The sequence below is a fragment of the Amblyomma mixtum genome, chromosome 2, assembly GCF_055824585.1.
Source record: "Amblyomma mixtum isolate Tamu chromosome 2, ASM5582458v1, whole genome shotgun sequence".
Classification (NCBI taxonomy): Eukaryota; Metazoa; Arthropoda; class Arachnida; order Ixodida; family Ixodidae; genus Amblyomma; species Amblyomma mixtum.
In genome coordinates this window covers 313,467,554-313,486,226 of record NC_143013.1, presented here as the reverse complement: position 1 = coordinate 313,486,226, position 18,673 = coordinate 313,467,554, and the positions used below count along the sequence as shown (strand labels likewise).

Below are 18,673 nucleotides of genomic sequence, written 5' to 3'. Positions count from 1 at the left end.
CAAGCGCGCTGAGAAATAACGGCGACGTGGTTCTGGCCGAGATTGAAGGCGCTCGTGGCGCGCAGTGGTGCATCGATCGAGCGCGTAAACTGTTTTACGGAACGATATCAACATTCGATTCGGGTGCCTTCCGTCAAGCACGGAACAGAATGCGAAATCAGCTCGGCGTGCCCCCCCCCCCCCCCCCCTTTTTTTAGCTGGTCAAAAAAAGAGAAAAAATAAAAAAAGACAACATTTAGTGAGGTACTGTAGAAGCGGAGAAGAAATAACGGTTTTGCGGCCTAAAAGAAAAGACTTTTTCAAAAGTCGCGTTTTATTTTCAGCACGAGCGCAGTTTAGATGGCCTTTTTTTTTTTACGCCGCTGCTTTTTCCTATTTCTTTATTACCTTCGCGGGGCGGAGACTCTCGACGCCGGCTTCTCCTCCTCCATCCTTCCCTGAATCTGTTCTCCATTCTTCGTAGCGTATGCGTGCAGCCTCCGTCCTCAGCGTTGTGGAACACTGAGAGGCAACGGGCGCCCGACTCAAAGGCGGCGCGTGACACGTATTTCCCGCTCTGCACGCGCTTCGATTCTTGTTGTTATGCAGTCAGTCCTTTATATTCCCCCTTCGATCTCGTTCTTGTTTTTAAAATATTCTTCGCTTCCCCCGATGCAGGCCTCTCCCCCTGATTCGCTGCGGAGCGTTGGCGTGCCTCAGCACCCTCTCTTATATCCGTGCCTGTCGCTCTTGTTCTTGCGAATAGGCGTCAAAACCTGAATCGAAATATTGAAATCGTTCGGAACAAGCGGGAGGCGGCGGCGCTGGTTGGCGGCAGAACCAACTCAAAGAGAGAAAAGCCTGCTTGCCTGCGACTAGCGGACTCGGAGGTTGCAGAAAGAACAGCATGCGGGAACGGAACTGAGCAGTAAACATTCAAACCGTAGAAACGGGACGAAAAGTGTGCATATGCGGCCACGCGTCCGCCATTTCGTCTATTGCTTTTACTACTTTTCTGCTGTCGAAGCATGGCCAGTTGTTCGAAAAAATTTTGCTTGACGCTAGTTTTCTTTCTTCTTTCTTTCATCTTTCTTTTTTTGTCGTGAGGTGAGGACCAGAGAGCAATTTTGGAAAGACTGCCAAATCCAGCGCCGCCTCAGTCGCGCTAGCTTAGCCTTTGAGTCACACAACACAATACATTGACGTCTCTGTCGTCTTGACAGTCCCAATCCGCTTCAGTGGAGTCATTATTTGGTTTTGTTTTTTGGTTTTTTTTCACAAGGGCTTTTCTTTTCTTGCTTGTTTCGTGTCGTTATTTTTGTTTTTATATTGCTATCTTTACTGACAGCGCGTTTCTTTTTGTTTTTAACAAGAAAGTTTTCGCTCTTTTTCGCTTTTATTATTGCAGCTTCACAAACTTGCACTTTACAGTGAGCGAAACAATTAGCATTGATTGTCTGCTTATTTGCGCATCATTGCTGATTCTTGCGACAATCGTTACCATTCTGTAGTGGCCTCTGTCTTCGTTCGATTACTTTCCTTGAAACCTTTACTGCAAGCTGTCGCCAGCGAAGTAAAGCACCTCGCCGTATTGAATAAAAATAATGCTTGACGTTTTCAGCTCTTTGATTACTTTATGCCTTGACGTGTACAGCTTTAATTCATTGAACTTCTCTAAGCTCTCGTCTGCTGGCGCTGTGAGTACGAAAAATATGCTACTACTAGTTTTTCTTTTCTTTTTTTTTTTTTGGTTCAGCCGAACTGAATGCAGTACAGCTAAAGCGCCAGCTAGGGTTCGCAGAAGTCAGCATGAGCGAAAATCCCGCAAAAATCCTGCCTGTACACTAGTAGGCCCTGGAATGAGCCTACACACTTGTCAACTCAAACTATTCTAAATGAATGCGCAGAACAAATATATGTCAACCTGTTTTTGCTTCCCCGTTCCCAACACTAAAGTGAGTTTCATAGCTGCAAAGTGCAAGAACAAATATATTACAATTTATTCACACTTTTATTTTCTTACTGAGCCTGCCTTTTGTGTTCTTTTCTTCCTCTTTTAATTTTTTTTATTTTTGTTGTTTTAGTTTTAGGCTCTCTGTCTCGGGTCGGGGCTCCCGGCTTTTTCGGCTTGCCGTAGCTGTCACCCTACCGACGCCAGTCCCGCACAGTGTGGCTTGCCTAACCCACTGACCACTGTGTGCGTGGTTATAGCGTGTAGATTGGGACTAAGGTGTCGCCTAGAAGCTCCTACCACTTACTCCCCGCGCAACCAGAGTCCTCCGGCCATGGTACCGCCGTGCTGATGGTATGAATTTTGCGCTGCATTGCCGTGGCGTTCATTTCGCCTGAGAGCACCACTGGTGACCTCTAGCGACAACAATAAACTTTGGGTTGCTAAGACCGTTTTAATCGTTTGTCACCTCAACGCATCTGCGAATTCGTATTCTTTTTTCTTTCTCCGCTTCTGTCGCCTAGCCTTCTACAGGAAATATTTAATTGAGCGGCGTGCTTCCCGCCAAAGGACTCTGGTGTGCGGCTATCATTTCTTTCTTGCTGTGTCTAATATTTGTCTTCCCTATGTGCCTGTTCTTGCAGAATATGCAACATTGCACTGCTCTTTTCTCAGTGTTGTTTCGGAGAGCCGGTCACACCTTTTCATTTTTCTGCCGTAACCTACGCGATCTCACTCTCTCTCTGCCTCTGCTAACGTGACTTGCGAGCCTCGACCTGTGACTTCACTCCCTTTTTTTCGTAGTTTTCAGCTCTGTCTGCGTAGTCTTGTTGTGCGGCGACGGTCTTGTAAGCCGTTTGCTTTCTCCAGAGCTCTCCAGGTCGCTACAAGGCATCTTCAGCTGCCGTGCTCAGCTTAACTTGCGTTCCTTTTCCAACTGGCGAAGTGAATTTACTGATAAATAGTATTATAAAGCCACGAAGCAAAGCCATTAATTTTACTGGATGGAGCGGACAGGTACTGTGTGCGTGTTCTTAGTCGTATTAAAAAGTTTTGGTGTTTTTTTTTTTGCCGTTCCTTCTTCATTGATATAATCAGTCAAAGCAGGGCTGCAAGGTGGATCAGCCCGCATTTACTATTCCCCCTTTGTTCCTCTTTTTTTCTTCTTTTTGTTTTACTACATACCTGAATAACTAACGGCATTGTTCCCTCGCTCGGAACCTACTCTTTCTCTTTATTTATGCGGTTTTTCTAAAAGCGTTACGTTATGCGGAAAAACCTGGTATGTCGGGCTGACAAGCCAAGGCACAGAAAATTGTCCCCTTCTTGGAAGGTTTCGCTGTTTTGGAAAATTCGCTGTATCGGGGAGAGCTCTGTAGGAGGCTCACGGTGTTACGTAGCGTGTGTGGCGGGTCGTCGGCCCTGCGGCGCCCTCTGCGCTGCCATCTGTTTAGTCAGTAGCAAAGGAGGAGCTTTGCAGTCGCATGTTGCTATGAATACGATGACAATGACTGCAGTAGTCCTGTACGAACTACCAGAGCCGCCTGTCCGCCCCGACGGTGACCCCTCGTTACAGGGTTGTACGGCTCCCGTCGCACACCGAGTAGCGGGTGCCACGTGCCATGTCTCGCACTCTCCTTGTGCTTGCAGTTGCGCCTTGTAGCCCTTGTAGCAGTAGACAGTAGAGTCGTAGCCTACACATACTAGGGGCGGACAGAACCCTGAAAACACAAGTGCTCTTCCTCCAACTGACCGAATGACATGACTGCTCTGGTCTTGTGTGCGTTGTTTGTTGTCTGTGCCCCGCGAATGTCTGTTTTTCTTCCTTTTTTTTTCCTTTGTGCTAGCACACATGGGCGCCCAATTGTGCGCAAAGATGGAACGGCAGTGCATGAGGTGTCGTCGGCGAGTGTCCCAAAGCGTGCTTTAGAGCAGTTGCACTGGAGACCTTGCCCATAACGACTGCGCACCAAATTTTTTCTGGCGCGCCCCGTTCATGGTGACCGTTCTTAAACTTATCTTCTTTGAACTTACGATGGTGCATTCTTTGTCTGTCACACTGGTGTACGCTGCAAGCCGGTGTTAGCTTGTTACCAGTAGTACTCACTCAACCACGAAAAATGAGTCCAAATGTGTCCAGTGACCGTGTTCACGTACAGGTGAGGTGCTTTCAAAGCTGCGCACTTCTTTTTTGATTTGCTCTGTTTTATACAGATGTCGCATTAGTTAGGTTAGATAACACGCATTTCTTTTTCCGGTTTTCTATGTCGCCATTAATTTTATGTCAATGCATGGTGATGCAAAAAAAAATTTCATACAAAGCGTATTTTCTAGCCTTAAGCTGCACATTCCCCTACATGTATAGATGGTGGCCACCCCTTCTTGGGATAAAATTGCAGGTTCGAAGCAGAGTGATTTTATTGGCCCTGCTGTAATTATTTAATATAACCCATGCGGCTTAATCGTCGTATTCACAGCATTTACTCAATTGCTGCCTGACCTTTCATTCGTCTTACATGCTACGATTCTCCATTCTGAATTCGTAACTATATACAATGCATGACCAGAAAACAAGCGTAAACCAATGACTGTGAAATTATTTTAAATAAAACAAACCAATGAGAACTTAAAGTTTATTTTCTTTCGCCGGAATTTCGAGCGTTTCCTGCAGTCGCTTTGTTTAACACTGTAAAACATTGTCATCGGGCCTATCGCTTTTCTTAGCAGAAGCAGTAAACTGTAGTAGGAATTGATGTGATAAGGGTATGGCTCCTTGATTTGTGACCAACAGTGTTAAAACATCCTAGTTGGCATCCTGCAACTGCTATCTTCGTTCGCTCTTTTCCTCTTTCTGGGCTTCTGTTTTTCCGTGTCTCTTCAGTGTTCAGCTTCTTGAAACGCACCTTTCTTGTACGTGTTGTATTACGCTCGAAAGAACTAGGAAAATCAAGTGTTCTTTTCAACTTTCACATACAAACCGTCGAAGCACTTGCCACAGCATCAAGTGCCGGTATTGCTGGCACAATCTGCCCCACCTCCAAGCAGGGTTCTAACTTGAAAAAAATATATATATAATAATAATGTGCGACTTGCGTTTCAAAGCAAAACTAAATTGAGGATCCTCACTTCATCCCCTGAACCCTCATACTGACACGTTTGCGGGGTGCTTGGATGAAACCAAAACAGTATGCGGTTTGATCATCCGGAGCCCCTTATTCGTGTTTAACTCTGCTATGCCTAGCTTTGTGGTGATCATGCGTGTTGTGTGTGTACCGCTCTGGCTTTCACTCTGTCTTGTTCTCCTGCTTCCCCTGTCTCTTGCCTCGGCGTGTGCGTTTGTGAGCTTGCCTTGGTCTGAAACCTGTTCCTCCGCGCCTTCGTATTTCTGTCGTATTTCACATTCTATTTTATTGTGCGAAGCGTTTTTTTGTGTACGCCTATCTCAAGACGGCCACTAGAAGTTTTTTGCGTCCGTAGTGGCTAGACACAGAGGGCCTTCACCTTTAGGTGGTCAATGGCCCGGGCCGCTTCCACCCTAGTCTGCTGTAGTGGCGGTGGAAAGATTCCTCTGTTCTCGTTTTTCACTTCTCATTTGCCTCTCTTTCCTTGTCTTGCTGCGCAGCTTGCACACGACTGTGATGTGTACTGGACGCACTCTTTTATTCTTCTCATTTCTTGCACTGTTTCGTGTACGTCCGGGTCGGATGCAAACAAAAGTTGGCCAAATTGTCGGCCACGCATTTTCTCTTCACTTAATTGTCAGCTTCGAGGATAAGAGCCGCGAAGGCAGGTAATGCACAAACCGGAGTGAGCTTCCCAGCACTGGCTGCGTGTAGTTGCCACAGCACACGAGTCTCTTACGCTCACTAACAATTCTTTCTTGAGTCTCTCCGATGAGTTGCACTTTAGAACCATGGGGTTCATTTAATATTTTCAACGGTAGACTCGGTGTTCCAGTATTCTTCGTGCTTCTCACAGCGTAGCGTAGTAACATGTGCTCGACATAAGTGACTCAAGAGTCTTATATTGTTCTCACTGCTTGGTGTTGCGTAGTCATACGCGCAGCCATCGTAAATGTGGTCCAGTATGGTGGAGAACACGTAATGCGGCATTTATAGCCCACCGCTGAAGCGTCAAGGGAGAACTGAAGTTTTATTTTTTTCATCAGTTACTGGAGGGCTGCAGAATACTGCCAAGCTTTTATTCGATGAAGCCTGCACATGCGTATTCTAGGCAGCGCCTTTCAGCACAGTTCGTTCTGAAAAAAAAGAAAATGAGCTCTTGTTCAGCCCGCATTCATCGTGATGTTTCGTGTATTACAAATGACTCGATTCCCATTATTTGTTTTGACGGTTAATGGCTATTTTAGCCTGTAAACAACTTCACGTATTTCTTTGTGTTCGGCGGTGTTATTTAACATATTGACAGTTTCTTTTTCTGAGTATGATAAACGCTTTGGGATTTTTATTGGGCGAGGTAAAGACAGGATACGCAAAGTTGGTTGTGCAGAATACGACCCCGTGTAGTCCTTAGTACAGGAACGCCGCTGACGCGTTCTTATTGTGTTCCCTTTTCAACTCTATCGAGTTGTCTACAGACCCGTAGATCTGTGAACAGGGTCCGTAGCTGTAGACGAGTTTTGTAGTGGTAGTGTTGTTCACTGATCGTTGTTTGCTGTGTGCCTCTGCTTGCGTTAGTGCGGCGTCCCTAGGTGACGCTGTGTGTAGCGGAAGGGCGCCATCGCATTGGCTAGCTACGTTAGTAATGGTGCCCGCGCCCCGTTGCCATAGTAACTGAATCTGCTTGCTCTCGTCTGCTAATCTTGCGTGTTCTTCCCTATTCCTCTTACCTAAAACCACCCTAACCTGCTTTCTTAAGCCGCTTAAGGCGCCTGTCTCAACTTTTGCGAGACTAAAAAAAAAAGAAAAATATAAAGAGAAACGAACGTAGAAGTTAAAGCTTCACCGTTAGTATACTGGGAATTAACTTCTTCAGACGACATAAACACATGAAAACAAACAATAATACCCTACATGGCAACCGTTTTCCTTCTCCTACACGCTTCTTTTTATTTGGACCATTCTTCCCTTTTCTCCGATTACACACGTGTTTTCAGTTGTACCTCTCCTTTTTTGTTTCTGTTTTTATCTTTGTTGGTGTGCAAGCAATCTACCACTGTCTCTGGTTTTGGTACATTTTGGTGTATATTCTCGGCAGCTCGTTTTTCCCCCGATTCGGTTTCTCTATTTGCTACTGAATCACCTTTGTGCTTTACTTTGTAGCTGACTTTCGTTTATTGTTTTTCTTGGCGCTGCTTTCCTTTTCACCACTTCGGTTTCCGCAGTCTTTCTTCTTTTTTTTTTTCTTTCTTTCTATCCGCTTTCCAGCTCCTTTACTTCAGTGAGAGTTTTTTTTTTTTCGTATTACCTTCCCTTCTGAGGGCTCCGTTGTCGCCATCCCTCACTGTCGCGTCCTGTCACAAACTCTCAGAGAAAGAAGAACCCTGCCTGCTGTCTGCACCACTGCTTTTCTTCCCTTTCTTGGTTTCCCTGCTTCGCGCCTTGGCTCTTAACATTTTTTTTTCTATTTTACTTCAGTCGTAGCGTGTTTTCACCGCACTTTCTCCTTATCTTCCACGCGTGCCCTGCTCCATCGGTGTCCTCTCTGTTCGAATCAGACCTAGAGATAAATAAAAAAAAAAACACCTCAACGAGCTCGGGTAACAGAAGCACGGGGAAGAACATTCGGTCGCTGTTACCTGAAAAACCACCTTAGTAGACCTCATCCTTACCTGCTTTAGGTTTTGTATTCATTTTCATGTGTTTTTTTTTTCCTCTTGGCTTTTGAATGGAAGGGAAAGTGCCCACGAAAGACAAAACAAAAAAAAACTTCGATTGACCCTTAATTTCTCTTTTATTGTTTTCAGGCCTTTTTGGCATTTTTCCTCTATAAACCTCTGTCTGGTAGGGCTTCATTTTAAACGCCTTTGTTAAACTACGCGTTCTTTTCTCTTTCCTTATTGGTACGTCAAGCGCGGTGCTTGTGTCGCACTGGCTGTCCTCCAAAGCTCGTCAGCAGCTCGTTTCTTGTTTTGTTTCTTGTTTCTTCTCGTTGACATTTAGAACGACATCACTTCTTTTTTGCTTATTTCTCTTCTACTTATTGTCCTTGTTATATTATTGTTCCTTGGCATTGCTGCCTTGGACCAACTTCTCCACCCAATTTCTCACCTTTCTCGTCACGTTTTGTACTCGAAGAACCTGAACTCCAAAGTTCGAAATTCTTTTCCATGTTTCATTTAGTCTTGCTCTCTTTAGCTGCGCCACTGCCTCCCCCGATTCTTTTTTTATTTTTGCTCTTTACACTGCAGTTCTATTATTAGATCTTGTAGTATTTGTTTTCAAGCAATACGATCCCGCTTCCAACCAACACATGGGCGATGCTCTAAAACCAGAACAGTTTCTTTTCTTCTTTCTCACCCTTTCCTCAATAACTGTGATTTATTTTCCAAACCTGGTAAGATGAAAAAATAAAGTGGCTAGAAGTCGCCCCGCCCCCTATTGCTACGTGTGATCTCGAAGTATCCAGCTCTCATGCACCTTCCCGTTTCCTGACTAAAACGCTTTACATCGGCTAATACTAACGAATTTCTGCTTTCCTTACGTTTTCGCTGTTTTCCTTGTTTTTTTTTCTTTGCTTACCGGCATGCGCCCCTGAGTTACAGTTTTGCGTGAATTTTGCTTCCTTCCCTCGTTCTGATTTATTTGAGTGCGCAAGGGGCCAAAAAAGGGGGCAAGCACTATAGCATGCATTGCTTATCTTCACCCGATAAGCAGAAATATAACCTAGAAACAGAACTTACGCCTGTGCTGCGTCACCTATACCATTTTTTTTCTTTTTCACATTAACGTCATCCTTTAAGACAGTGTATTGAATGGGTCAAGAGGATAGCCTTCGAGTTTCGGCTTGCTGTTTTCTTTTTGTTTTGTTTTTAGCGTATTCTACTTTAGAAAGGTAGAATTGGTTCTTGACTTTGCATTAATCACTGTCCAACCGGAAATGTAACGAAGTGGCGCAAGAACTTTCGAGAGCGAAAAAAAAAGAACCTTAAGTCATTGTACCTGGCACGACACGACACAGGTGCCCAGTTTTAGTTCTGTTTAAATTGTCAGTCTTCACACTGGCAGGGGTCTTATTGTAAGTGACGAAAAACAAAAGCAAGATTATCTGTCTTGTGATTACGTATCGCTGATCGTTATTGGCTGCCATATAAAACGGCTGCCAATAGTAACAGAGCTCGATTAATAGCTGATTTAATAAGTGCACTCGTGGGGCGGTCACCTGACCGCGCACCAACTAGATAAAACGCCTGGTGAATTTCTTTTATAATAGCAGTGTTTATTTTCCCTATTATCCAAAGTTCCGATGTAGAGTGATGAAAATCAGACACCACTTTCGTAAATTTATATTTGACGACACGCCTGTACCCTTTACTTTCAGGCTTCAAGTTCTCCAGTAAGTTGAATATAATACTTCAGAATAACTCTCGATTTTTGCGTGAGATTCTGGCAGAACAGTGAGATTTAAAAAAAAAGCGCTGGAATAAACAAGCCTGATCCGATCTTTGTGAGCACTAAAAATCGTATGTTTTTGAGCCTAGTGTATTTGAAAAGGTTGCAGCGGTAAGTTGCGTATCGTAAAAATCTTCACTTGCCTTGCTTTGATTAATTTTATTGAAAGTTAATTTAGTTATTCCGTTTAGAAATAAAAGGCCACTGAATTACTTTTCCGGACGGAAGGTATGAGCGCCTGTTATTATCTCTGCCATCACTTTGGCGCATTGAACTAATGAATCTGGCAAAGCACGAGTGGTTTTCCCCCCCTTCTGTTGCAGTAATTGTCCCCGTGTTATTTTGCGCTTGTTTTAAATTTCTGCTTTATTTTTCTTTCTCTCCTTTTTCTTGTTTTCACTTCAAACTCTTTCGACTATAATCGAACTCCAACAATTCATTTACATATTATCCTGGCACGACGACGCTTACAAACAAAAACGATGACAACATGCGCACTTCCTTTACCAAACATTTGTATCCATGACTTGAACATAACACGACACTCCACTTGAACACTTTCCTATAAACAAACAAAAACCCCTAGTCATGGTGATGGCAGCAGCAGCATGCCCGGACGCTGGAGAGGACCACAGTGAGTAGCCATTATTTTCTTTTTGTTGTTGCTGTTCTTGTCACTGTTATTTTGCATTTTTGGCTGCGCTGTCAGCTTTTGGTTCTGGCTGTGGCTTTCGCTTTTTCTGCCCTGCGTCTTCCCGATGCGCCCGCCCCATCTCTCCTGCTGTCATCTTTATGGCTTCGTTTCAATATCTCTCTATCCTTTGCAGAAATAACTGCGGGGTATTTGGCGTGCCGCAGGCGCTGACACACATACGCAGGCTGCTCGGCCAAGAGTTGTTTCGAGATCAGAAAAGCATCATCTGTAGCGTTCACACTCAAAGCTTAAGAATCAAGGCACGAAACTGTCAGCATCAATTTGCTTGAAATTCTTTGCTTTTGTGATTGATGGAAACAAAAATTAAGTGGCTTAAGCTCTCCGAATTTAATTAGATGTTTCTGAACAGCATTAAATTCGATTTTTTTTTTCCTTTTTACAACTCTGCTGCCTGGTAATGAACAGATTTAGAAGTTTTAAATATAAGCTTGTTACAGGGTTTAAAGGGTATAGAACCAGAATCTTAATTTTTATCTTATATATATTGTACTGAGTATTATACTTCTTCATCACACCTCTTGCAGTATACCTGCTGATTTTTTGTGCAGGGTCATTTAATGTATACTGTGCGATATGGATTGTAATGTCGAATTTTACTCTGCGTAGGCGCATAATTTTCTATATAAACACATTGGGAACTCGCTACGCATGCAACTATATTTAGTACGGTTTAACCACTTTGGCCGCTGTAGCTAAAATTTTTTCATATCTGCTGCCGTGAAGGAGCTGCGGAATTGTTCCAAATTATAGGATTCCAATTTTCGTAATACTGAAATTTTTAATAATACGTTTATAAGGAAACTTTTGATCCATAAATAAAATTCAGTCACTAGCGCTATTACAGTTGTTTTTCGATGCAGCTGAGTATATCCTTATCTGTTAAGCTGTTATAGTATAACGAAAAGCTCTCTGCGTTCCTTTTGTATCTGATAATAAAAACGAAAGTTAATTATGAGCTAACGTTTTCTCCTAAATCCGGCCACGCCACATGTGGCTGTACGGCTCCAAACGGCAAATAATCCGATGGTGTCGCCATGCCTGCAACAATAGTTCTTCCTTGAAGCCCAAAACTGGCATGGTTAATCATCAGCTAATCCTCACTGAACCCTTTTTAATTAGAACTGTGCCAAGTGTCGTTCACTTCGAACAACAACGTGCCGCTCGTGTCCTTTGTGCCGGTTGTCTGTGCGACACGATGGCTTTTGTTGAGGCCATAGGTGGACCTGCTTTTTAGTAACATTTCTTCCGGCTTTCAGACGTTTGAACGCAAAAAATTTGCCTTTTACGTCGACTCTTGAAATAGGAGATACAGAAACGGGGCCTTTAGGTGTCTGTTCGCTTTCGTTCATGCTTTTGCACTCTTTTTTTATGGCGCATTTTTCTCTGTCTTTGCGCACCTTGCTGTATATGGCCTCTGCTTACACGCGTCTCCGATAAGTTCGGTCAGAGAGAGATGCGAGAGGTGTAGACATAGTGTGTGGAGCTCTTACTGTTTGCGTCTAAACTGGACAGTTAGATTCGCCGTGACTGTCGCAGTACTCATTTCATCACTTGTTCGCACGCTTATTTCCATCAACGCAAATCTGTGGAACGTTTTCGGAGCTTCAGGTTAGGTCTGTCGTGAATATGTGTTGAGAGTCGCAAAAGGAAAAGTTTGAAATTGCGTAAATAACTTCACGTTGCGTTTCTAGAGGAGTAACGTAGTGTAGTCCATTAATGCGAGGACACACTCATGTGGGTGGTGCCTTGTGTGCTTGCATTCGGTGAATATGTTGGCTTCAACACTGACACCTAGGTGCACTTATCGGCTTACGTCTGCTTGATGGCTCGATTAAATCATCGAAGGGAACGTCGTACCTTTCAGTTTAATCTTGCAGTGAGGACGGAAGATAGAGAAAAAAAGTATACGCCTCGCGCACGGCGCAGGCGTCGTTTCGCAAGCGTACAGAGCGCAAACGACCGAGATGGGTTTTTTAGAGCAGAATCGTTGGCCCACACCTCTACTAGCGCGCCCTTAATGAAGAGTGCAAACCGCGCCCTGAAAGTGTTCAAACACTACCTTTTCTTGCTGCACGCTTATTGTGAACAAGGAAAGCAATGCACCTCGTTTGACTGAAATGGCGCATTGCGTTGTTCAAATAATGTAGTCGCTCGTTATCGAAGAGGCTTATCGCAGGGTTAGAAATCAGCATAACGAAACCTGAATGTACCCTACGCTCACATGTTTTCAACTTAGCAAAGAATTGTATCCGACAGAATGTCTACCCTTTCATTTGTCGCACTTTCGCGAACATTAATTTTAGTCGATTTATGCCTCGTATCGTACTGTGCTCTCCTACCTTCTGTTCTGGTCTTCTGGTTCAGATGTTTGCTCGTCCAAACAGTGGGAGCTAGCAGAAAATGTGTTTAAATCAAAGACTGGAGAATTTTTGTGGAAAAAACTAGGAGAGTAATGTTCCGGGTTTAGAGAGAAACAGCGATGTTCTAACTTGCTTCTTAGCTCATTTTTTTTTTCGTTTCCATCTTACCAGACGGCGCAAGCTGACGGTTTTCGTCGTTTCCTGTTTACTTCACTTAACTCCTTTTCCCGCCGTCCTTCTTCCTTTTTTTCGTCCCACTTCTCTCCTGTCTTGTAGGGTCCGTGTTCGTTCTGCGCTACTTCGATCTTTATTAGCCTTTCTTCGGCTTAGCTGCCTGTGCTCGTCAGCAGTCGTTCGGTACGTTTCAATAAAGCGTCTCGTTTCCGCCCCTTCTGTTCATCATCTCTTCGCTGCGCTCGCGTTAGGCCAGTGACAACCAGTATTCAACGCAACAAAAACTGCGGAAAAGTGCAGAGACAAATGAAGGGCAACGAGAAAGCCGAGGCCGAGAAAGTAACGCTCCGTGCGAGCGGCCGCTTTTGGTTCTGTTCATTTCTTGTGACTGCCTGCTTCCTTTGGCCCTCGGAAAAGTCCGTGACGTTCCCCCGATTCTGTTTTGTTTTATTTATTTCACCTTTCTTTCCTCTCTTTCTATTCCTCTTCACGCGTTCGTGAATTTACAACCCTGTCGCCTCCGTAGCAGGCCCGCTTAGTCATGTCGTGCTCTCGAAGCCGGCTGGGACGTCCAGGGCCGTTTAATTGCACCGGCATAAAGCATGTGCAAAGACGCATTTTTTCCCTTAGCGTTCTTCCGGTTTGGGTTTTTCTTTTCTTTTTTCACCCTTTGTTGAGCGACGCTCCTGTCGTAGTTGGGTACAGATGCTGTTGAGAGTCGCGGAAGAGAAACCGACACCCCGTCGTCGTCGCAGGAACCGCCCCGGACTGCGCATACGGTGCGCGAGGCTAGCTTTTTGGAACCTTCCCTTCGTCTCGTTTTTCCATGCCAGGCTTGTCACGCGACCCCTTAAGCACCCCGTGCGCGTAAAGTGTTTAGGTTCGTTTACGCTCCTGCGCGCTGTCGTTCCGGCGTCGCTCCAGCCGCCGCTCCTCGTTTCTATGGCCTGTTTTATATTTATTCTTACTCTCTTTCTCCCTTATAACTGCCTGCTGTCTCACAACCCCGCTGTTCATGTCAGCGCGGCTTTGAAAGCACGCTTAGCAGTTGCGTGAGGGCCGGATTTAACAACGTGGCTTAAGAGCCACTGCGCGCGGTCAGTATCCACGTCTTGCACACGTTTTGGCAGCTGCGTCGAGCACGAAATCTTCAACGCTTCCAAAATGCGCCATCCTTCTTCTTGCTAGCCTTCTGTTTACAGCAGCAGAAGCGGGGTAGTTCTTTCGAGCCGTTAATGAGAGGCTATATTTTTAGTTTTATTGTAGGATGCATTAGTCTAGCGAGGCCTAGTAGTACTCAAAAGCGAGGTGCTTGGTTACTTGTTCCTTGAGCACAAACGTTCTTTGAACACGCCGACGAAACTTCGGGTGGCACGTGTCTGCACGAAGTTGACAGGGTTTGCTGCTTCAGGTTGTGTATGCGGTCATCCTTTAGTGGACACAAGGGCCTACAGGATCTTGAAAGGTTGCTCACAAAATTTGCCCTTGAAAAAGTTGTACCTGCTAGTGTACTCGGTAGACGCACTGGCAGATACAAGCTTGTTTGCTGTCTTTGAGACGCTTCATATCGCTCAATGACTGCACTTTGTTTTGTGATTATCTCCAGCAGCCATATTGCGACAGTTACCTGCTAATCGGAACTTATCGCACCTACTATCGGCAGGAGAAGGAGGATGAAGAAAGAAGGCCCCTCGATTTAGCAAGCTTTAAACGGGCCAACGGAAGCTGGCTAAGCAGCCTTCCTAATAGGCTTTCAGTGAAGCGCTGTCTTGCTGTAGCCTTGAAACCAAGGCAGTGTCGTTCGTTTTCATAATCCAGACATAGCCCATGTCTTCTATTCGCGGAGTACGGCTGAACTGGCTGTCTCTAACATGCCTGCTTTCACCGTCTACCCGCCGCTAGTAAACTGTGACTTATGAGCCCTCCTTGTTTGCACACTATGGTTCAGTTAAAATGTCAGCCCCACTTTTTTTCCTGCGTGCTCAATACTTTCTGGATATTTCGTTGATATAAATGCGGCCCTTCTCGCAGCTGCTTCTGGCGTCTATAGCCTTGTCTCACCGCATCTGTTCAGACTTTTCAGTCTGCAAATCGGCCGTTTCAACATCGCTGTCGCATGCGGGTCATCGTGTTCTAGGCGTCTTGGCCGCCGCATTACAGGACTCGTGTCTCCCTATGTAATCAGATTAACTTTATTTACAACACATAGAGGTTCTGTTGAACTGTATAGTGTTGTCGAAACACGCAATGTAGAATGAGTTCCGGAACTGGGACGATTGAACAAAGCTGTTGAGTGCGCACACCCTGCTTGCTTGCTGCGACCCTTCTTCCTCCCTTCCTCCTCCCCCATTCCAAACCCAGCCTCAGCCGCTTTGCTATGGCCAGTTGCTGGGTTGACAACCTTTCTGGCGATCACTTTTTTGTTTCGGTTGTTTCTGCTTTTTGGCTTCGCTTTCGCTGTTTGGTCTCTGCCTGTTTTTGTTTGTTTGTTTCTTCGCGGCGAAAGAGCAGCCGCGTCGATTGCGGGCGCGTGCGTGCCAAAGCCGCGGTCGCGAACAAAGTCAAAAGCCAAGCCAGCAGAGCACGGAGGAGCCACCGGCAACGCGCCCTTTGACCCGCTGTCGCCGGCTGCACGAAGGACCGTCGACGTGCGGGGTCGATGCTCGAATTGGCTTAGTTTTAACCATTTGAGTGTCATCGCTAATAAACCGAAACCATGGAAAACCGCACCACTTAAATGAGACCTGTAAACCGCCTAGTTGTCGGCTGATAGAGGGTGTGCGATGCACCCTTTGTTAGAGCCAGGCAATGTTAAGCTCCCTAACACTAAACTGCCAAATTTCGATAAGTAAAGGAACTGATTTCAGGAGGCTGTCCTTCGTGCAGTTTGGTCCGCACACGCACACACCCGCTCGCTCGCGCCGACGCAACGCAGGTGCATGTCTCGCGAATGTCACGAAGAAAGCCCGGTTAACGCATACATCCTGCCAGAAGCGGGAATGCTCAACATATCGAATAAGTATTGAAATACCAAGCTAATTTTTTTTCTCCTCACTCATAAAAGCATTCCATGAGACACCTGAGTGCGTCAGGGTTTGGTAAAAGTTTTATTCCGTGACCTTTTCAACAAAAACCAACTTCAAGCAGCGACAATGAAATACACCAAATCTTTGTTTATTCTTTCTGTTTCTCTTTGCTTTCAATTTTTTTTAGGCAGGTACTTTGGATAGGCTTTCCATGAGCAATGATTGCATTCGCACTGTTTTTCGCACGGCTTAAGGCATAGCACACAAACATTTGGGGTGTTTCCGCTCGCCATAATGAAGAAAATCGCTCTTTGCTGCGCACCTACAGCTCCTGCACCTGGCGATGCGGACAACAGTGGGCGCGCACACCCACCAGGAAATTAAGCGCGGGCGTTGCAGCTGTTATGCTTACCGACTTACCAAGCTGTGCCTTGTCTAGCTTGCTCCCCTAAGGCCTCGAGCCTCACGAAAAAGTTGCTCATATAAGTGCTCGCTTTCAAGACGAGGCTCTAATAAACAGTAAACAGTAGCATTTTGCTCACGCAGCCGTTTCACTTTTTGTTTACGTCTTTTACACCACTAATCAGTGCTTCCATCTCGGCGGCAGACTTAGCAGGAGGTAACGTTAACGAAGCGCGTTCACTACAGGGCCTCTTGTGCGGCGCTGGTGTTCACCAAAGCCGCCTGTATGTGCTGACCGTTTCACAAGCCACCGGAGTCGGCGCTAAGCCGTGAGGCGAAGCTGTAGTAGCACTCGTGGCACTTCAAAGCTCTGGAGGTTTGAGGATAAGTGTCCTTCTCGTGGACACTTATCAGTGCCGACGTGATGGGCACAGCATTAAGCGTCCGAATATTTTTTTTAATTCTCTGTTTGTTTCTTCTGCTCGTTGCAACAGCTTCTTGGCAAGCTTCGTGAAACAAAGGCAAATGTCAAAGGTAGCCACTTAGTGTGTTTCCATGGCGTGAACTCGGCTCTTCAGGAAGATCGGTTTGATTTGTCTTGCTAACTAGGCAGTACATAAAATTGAATTTGAATTGAAATGAACAGCTGCGTTACGGGACGGAGCTAAGTAGCACCTAGCATCACGTGAGACTTGGATATCATCACTTTGCATCGAAAGCAATTTGCATGCATTAAAATGCCGCAACCTTGTACTCAGCCGCTTCGGGTGCTCGCTATAAGGCCGTTCTTTTTTTCTGCTCGTGGCCAGCGATTGATGTCGTTCCTGTCGCTGAGGAAGTTTAGTTACTTCTCTCTCGTCAGGTTAAACTAGCAACACATGCGCTGCTTAGGTCTCTTTTTGAAGGTCATCAGGTTCTACATTTTTTGTCACACCCCAATCAGTCTTCGGCGGTCAAATCTCCCGATTTCGCGGGAACAGTGTACACTTTATTGGCTGCGCGGAATGCGCATATTCGGCGAATAAATGGCGTTCGGAGGTGGAAGACCGTGGGAGCAGGAGGTGCTCCAAAGTCAATGACAGCACGTTTATTTTCACTTTTGTTGCGCCCATAGCATTGTGGCAAACGCACTGGCTGTATAATTATTACGGCGTTTTTTCGCAGTTATATTGCATGGCTCTACATTGGTCTCTCTTTTTCGTTACTTTTTTTTTTCTTTTTTGTTAGCATATCACACAGGACAATCGTTTGATGGTTCGTTTTGACCCTTCAGTGACCTCACTCACACGTCCATATTTCAAGAAACAAAGAACGAGTCAGAGCTAGAAACGGCACAATTTAAATGTAAGCCAGTGTATTCCGTTGGCTGCTTTTATACCTAATACGGCCTTCCTCGCGGGCCAATAGATTTGCTTAGGCGCCGTGCATTCTTACGTGTGTCCAGGAGGCTGCTACGCACGTGCGGTGAAAATATTAGGAAACTAGAGTCTTCAAGAAAATGGTTCGGCGCTGACGGGGTAAAGAAGAATTAGATGCAAGGTGCAACTAACTGTAGCGAATTTAATCCATCCTTCAATCCCGCCCAAGAGTTCGTCTCTGCGTCTTTGCAGGCCCTGCGAGCATCGGCAACTGCCGCTAGCCCATGTCGTAGGCGCCCTTCCACAATCGAGCCGCCGCCTGCTTCTCACGTCTCGGCTCGAGTCGTTGGGATACATCCAGACATGCGCATTAAACTCTCACCATCAGTGGGAAATCGCGGTACTCTCATATAGGGAGGACAGGGAGAACCAGCGGTCAATGTGGACTGACCAATGGACAAAGCCAAGGGAATCAGTCGTAGAAAGAATGGTTGCAAAATACGAATCCTGGGTATTCGTGCAGCCATCTTACTCTTTCTCGTTTATATATTCCGTTAGTTTCATTCGCTGCGTCTACTGACTGATTTTAGGGTTAAGATCGAGGTGATTACGAAAGAAGGAAAAATTGCGGTTGTAATAGGTATCTCTGGGTTCAACTTCAATGACACCGCACTGCCTAGTGGAAGCTAGAACTGCCGACTGCTTATTATGGTCGAATTAACACTGCTATTCGCATATAATAGAAGCTTGTGATGCTAGATGCGGGTGCGCTTGCCAATCAAAATGGCGGACAATTCGCGGATAGGCGAAGGATACCGTGTCGCTGCTTTGTTCAGCGCTGTGTGTCCCAGGGTGTGTCGTACGCGGTGCAATTAATGCGTCGCGAGTGCTGAGCCGAGACGGGTGGCAGGCGGCGGTTGTTCCCGCAACCGCGCGTGGTTGGCTCGGGAGGACGTGTCCCTAAATTCTCGCCGCGTGCTCCCTGCTCTCGTGTTGTCAGGCTCGGCCGCGAGCTTCGGGTTATTCGCATTTCCGGCCGCCTCCGTCGACCACCAGGTGGCAGCGTTTTACGCGCCCGAGTTCTGCGCCGCCGCGGCGCCTAACCCTAGCCCTCCGTCCTCTGCTGGCTCGGCCGCC

General features: G+C 45.8%; 1 protein-coding gene across 5 annotated transcripts in view; it reads left to right on the top strand.

The window, feature by feature from the left end:
* Rbp6 (RNA-binding protein 6) overlaps positions 1-18,673 on the top strand; it is a 526,892-nt gene that overhangs the window by 469,590 nt on the left and 38,629 nt on the right. For 3 of the 5 annotated variants that reach the window (XM_089575090.1, XM_089575088.1, XM_089575091.1), the window contains one exon: positions 10,088-10,135. The exons of the other annotated variants lie outside the window; for them this stretch is intronic. In XM_089575090.1, the coding sequence (XP_089431216.1) occupies positions 10,088-10,135 (48 nt within the window). The remainder of the gene's footprint in view (positions 1-10,087; positions 10,136-18,673) is intronic. 5 annotated transcript variants of the gene reach the window in all.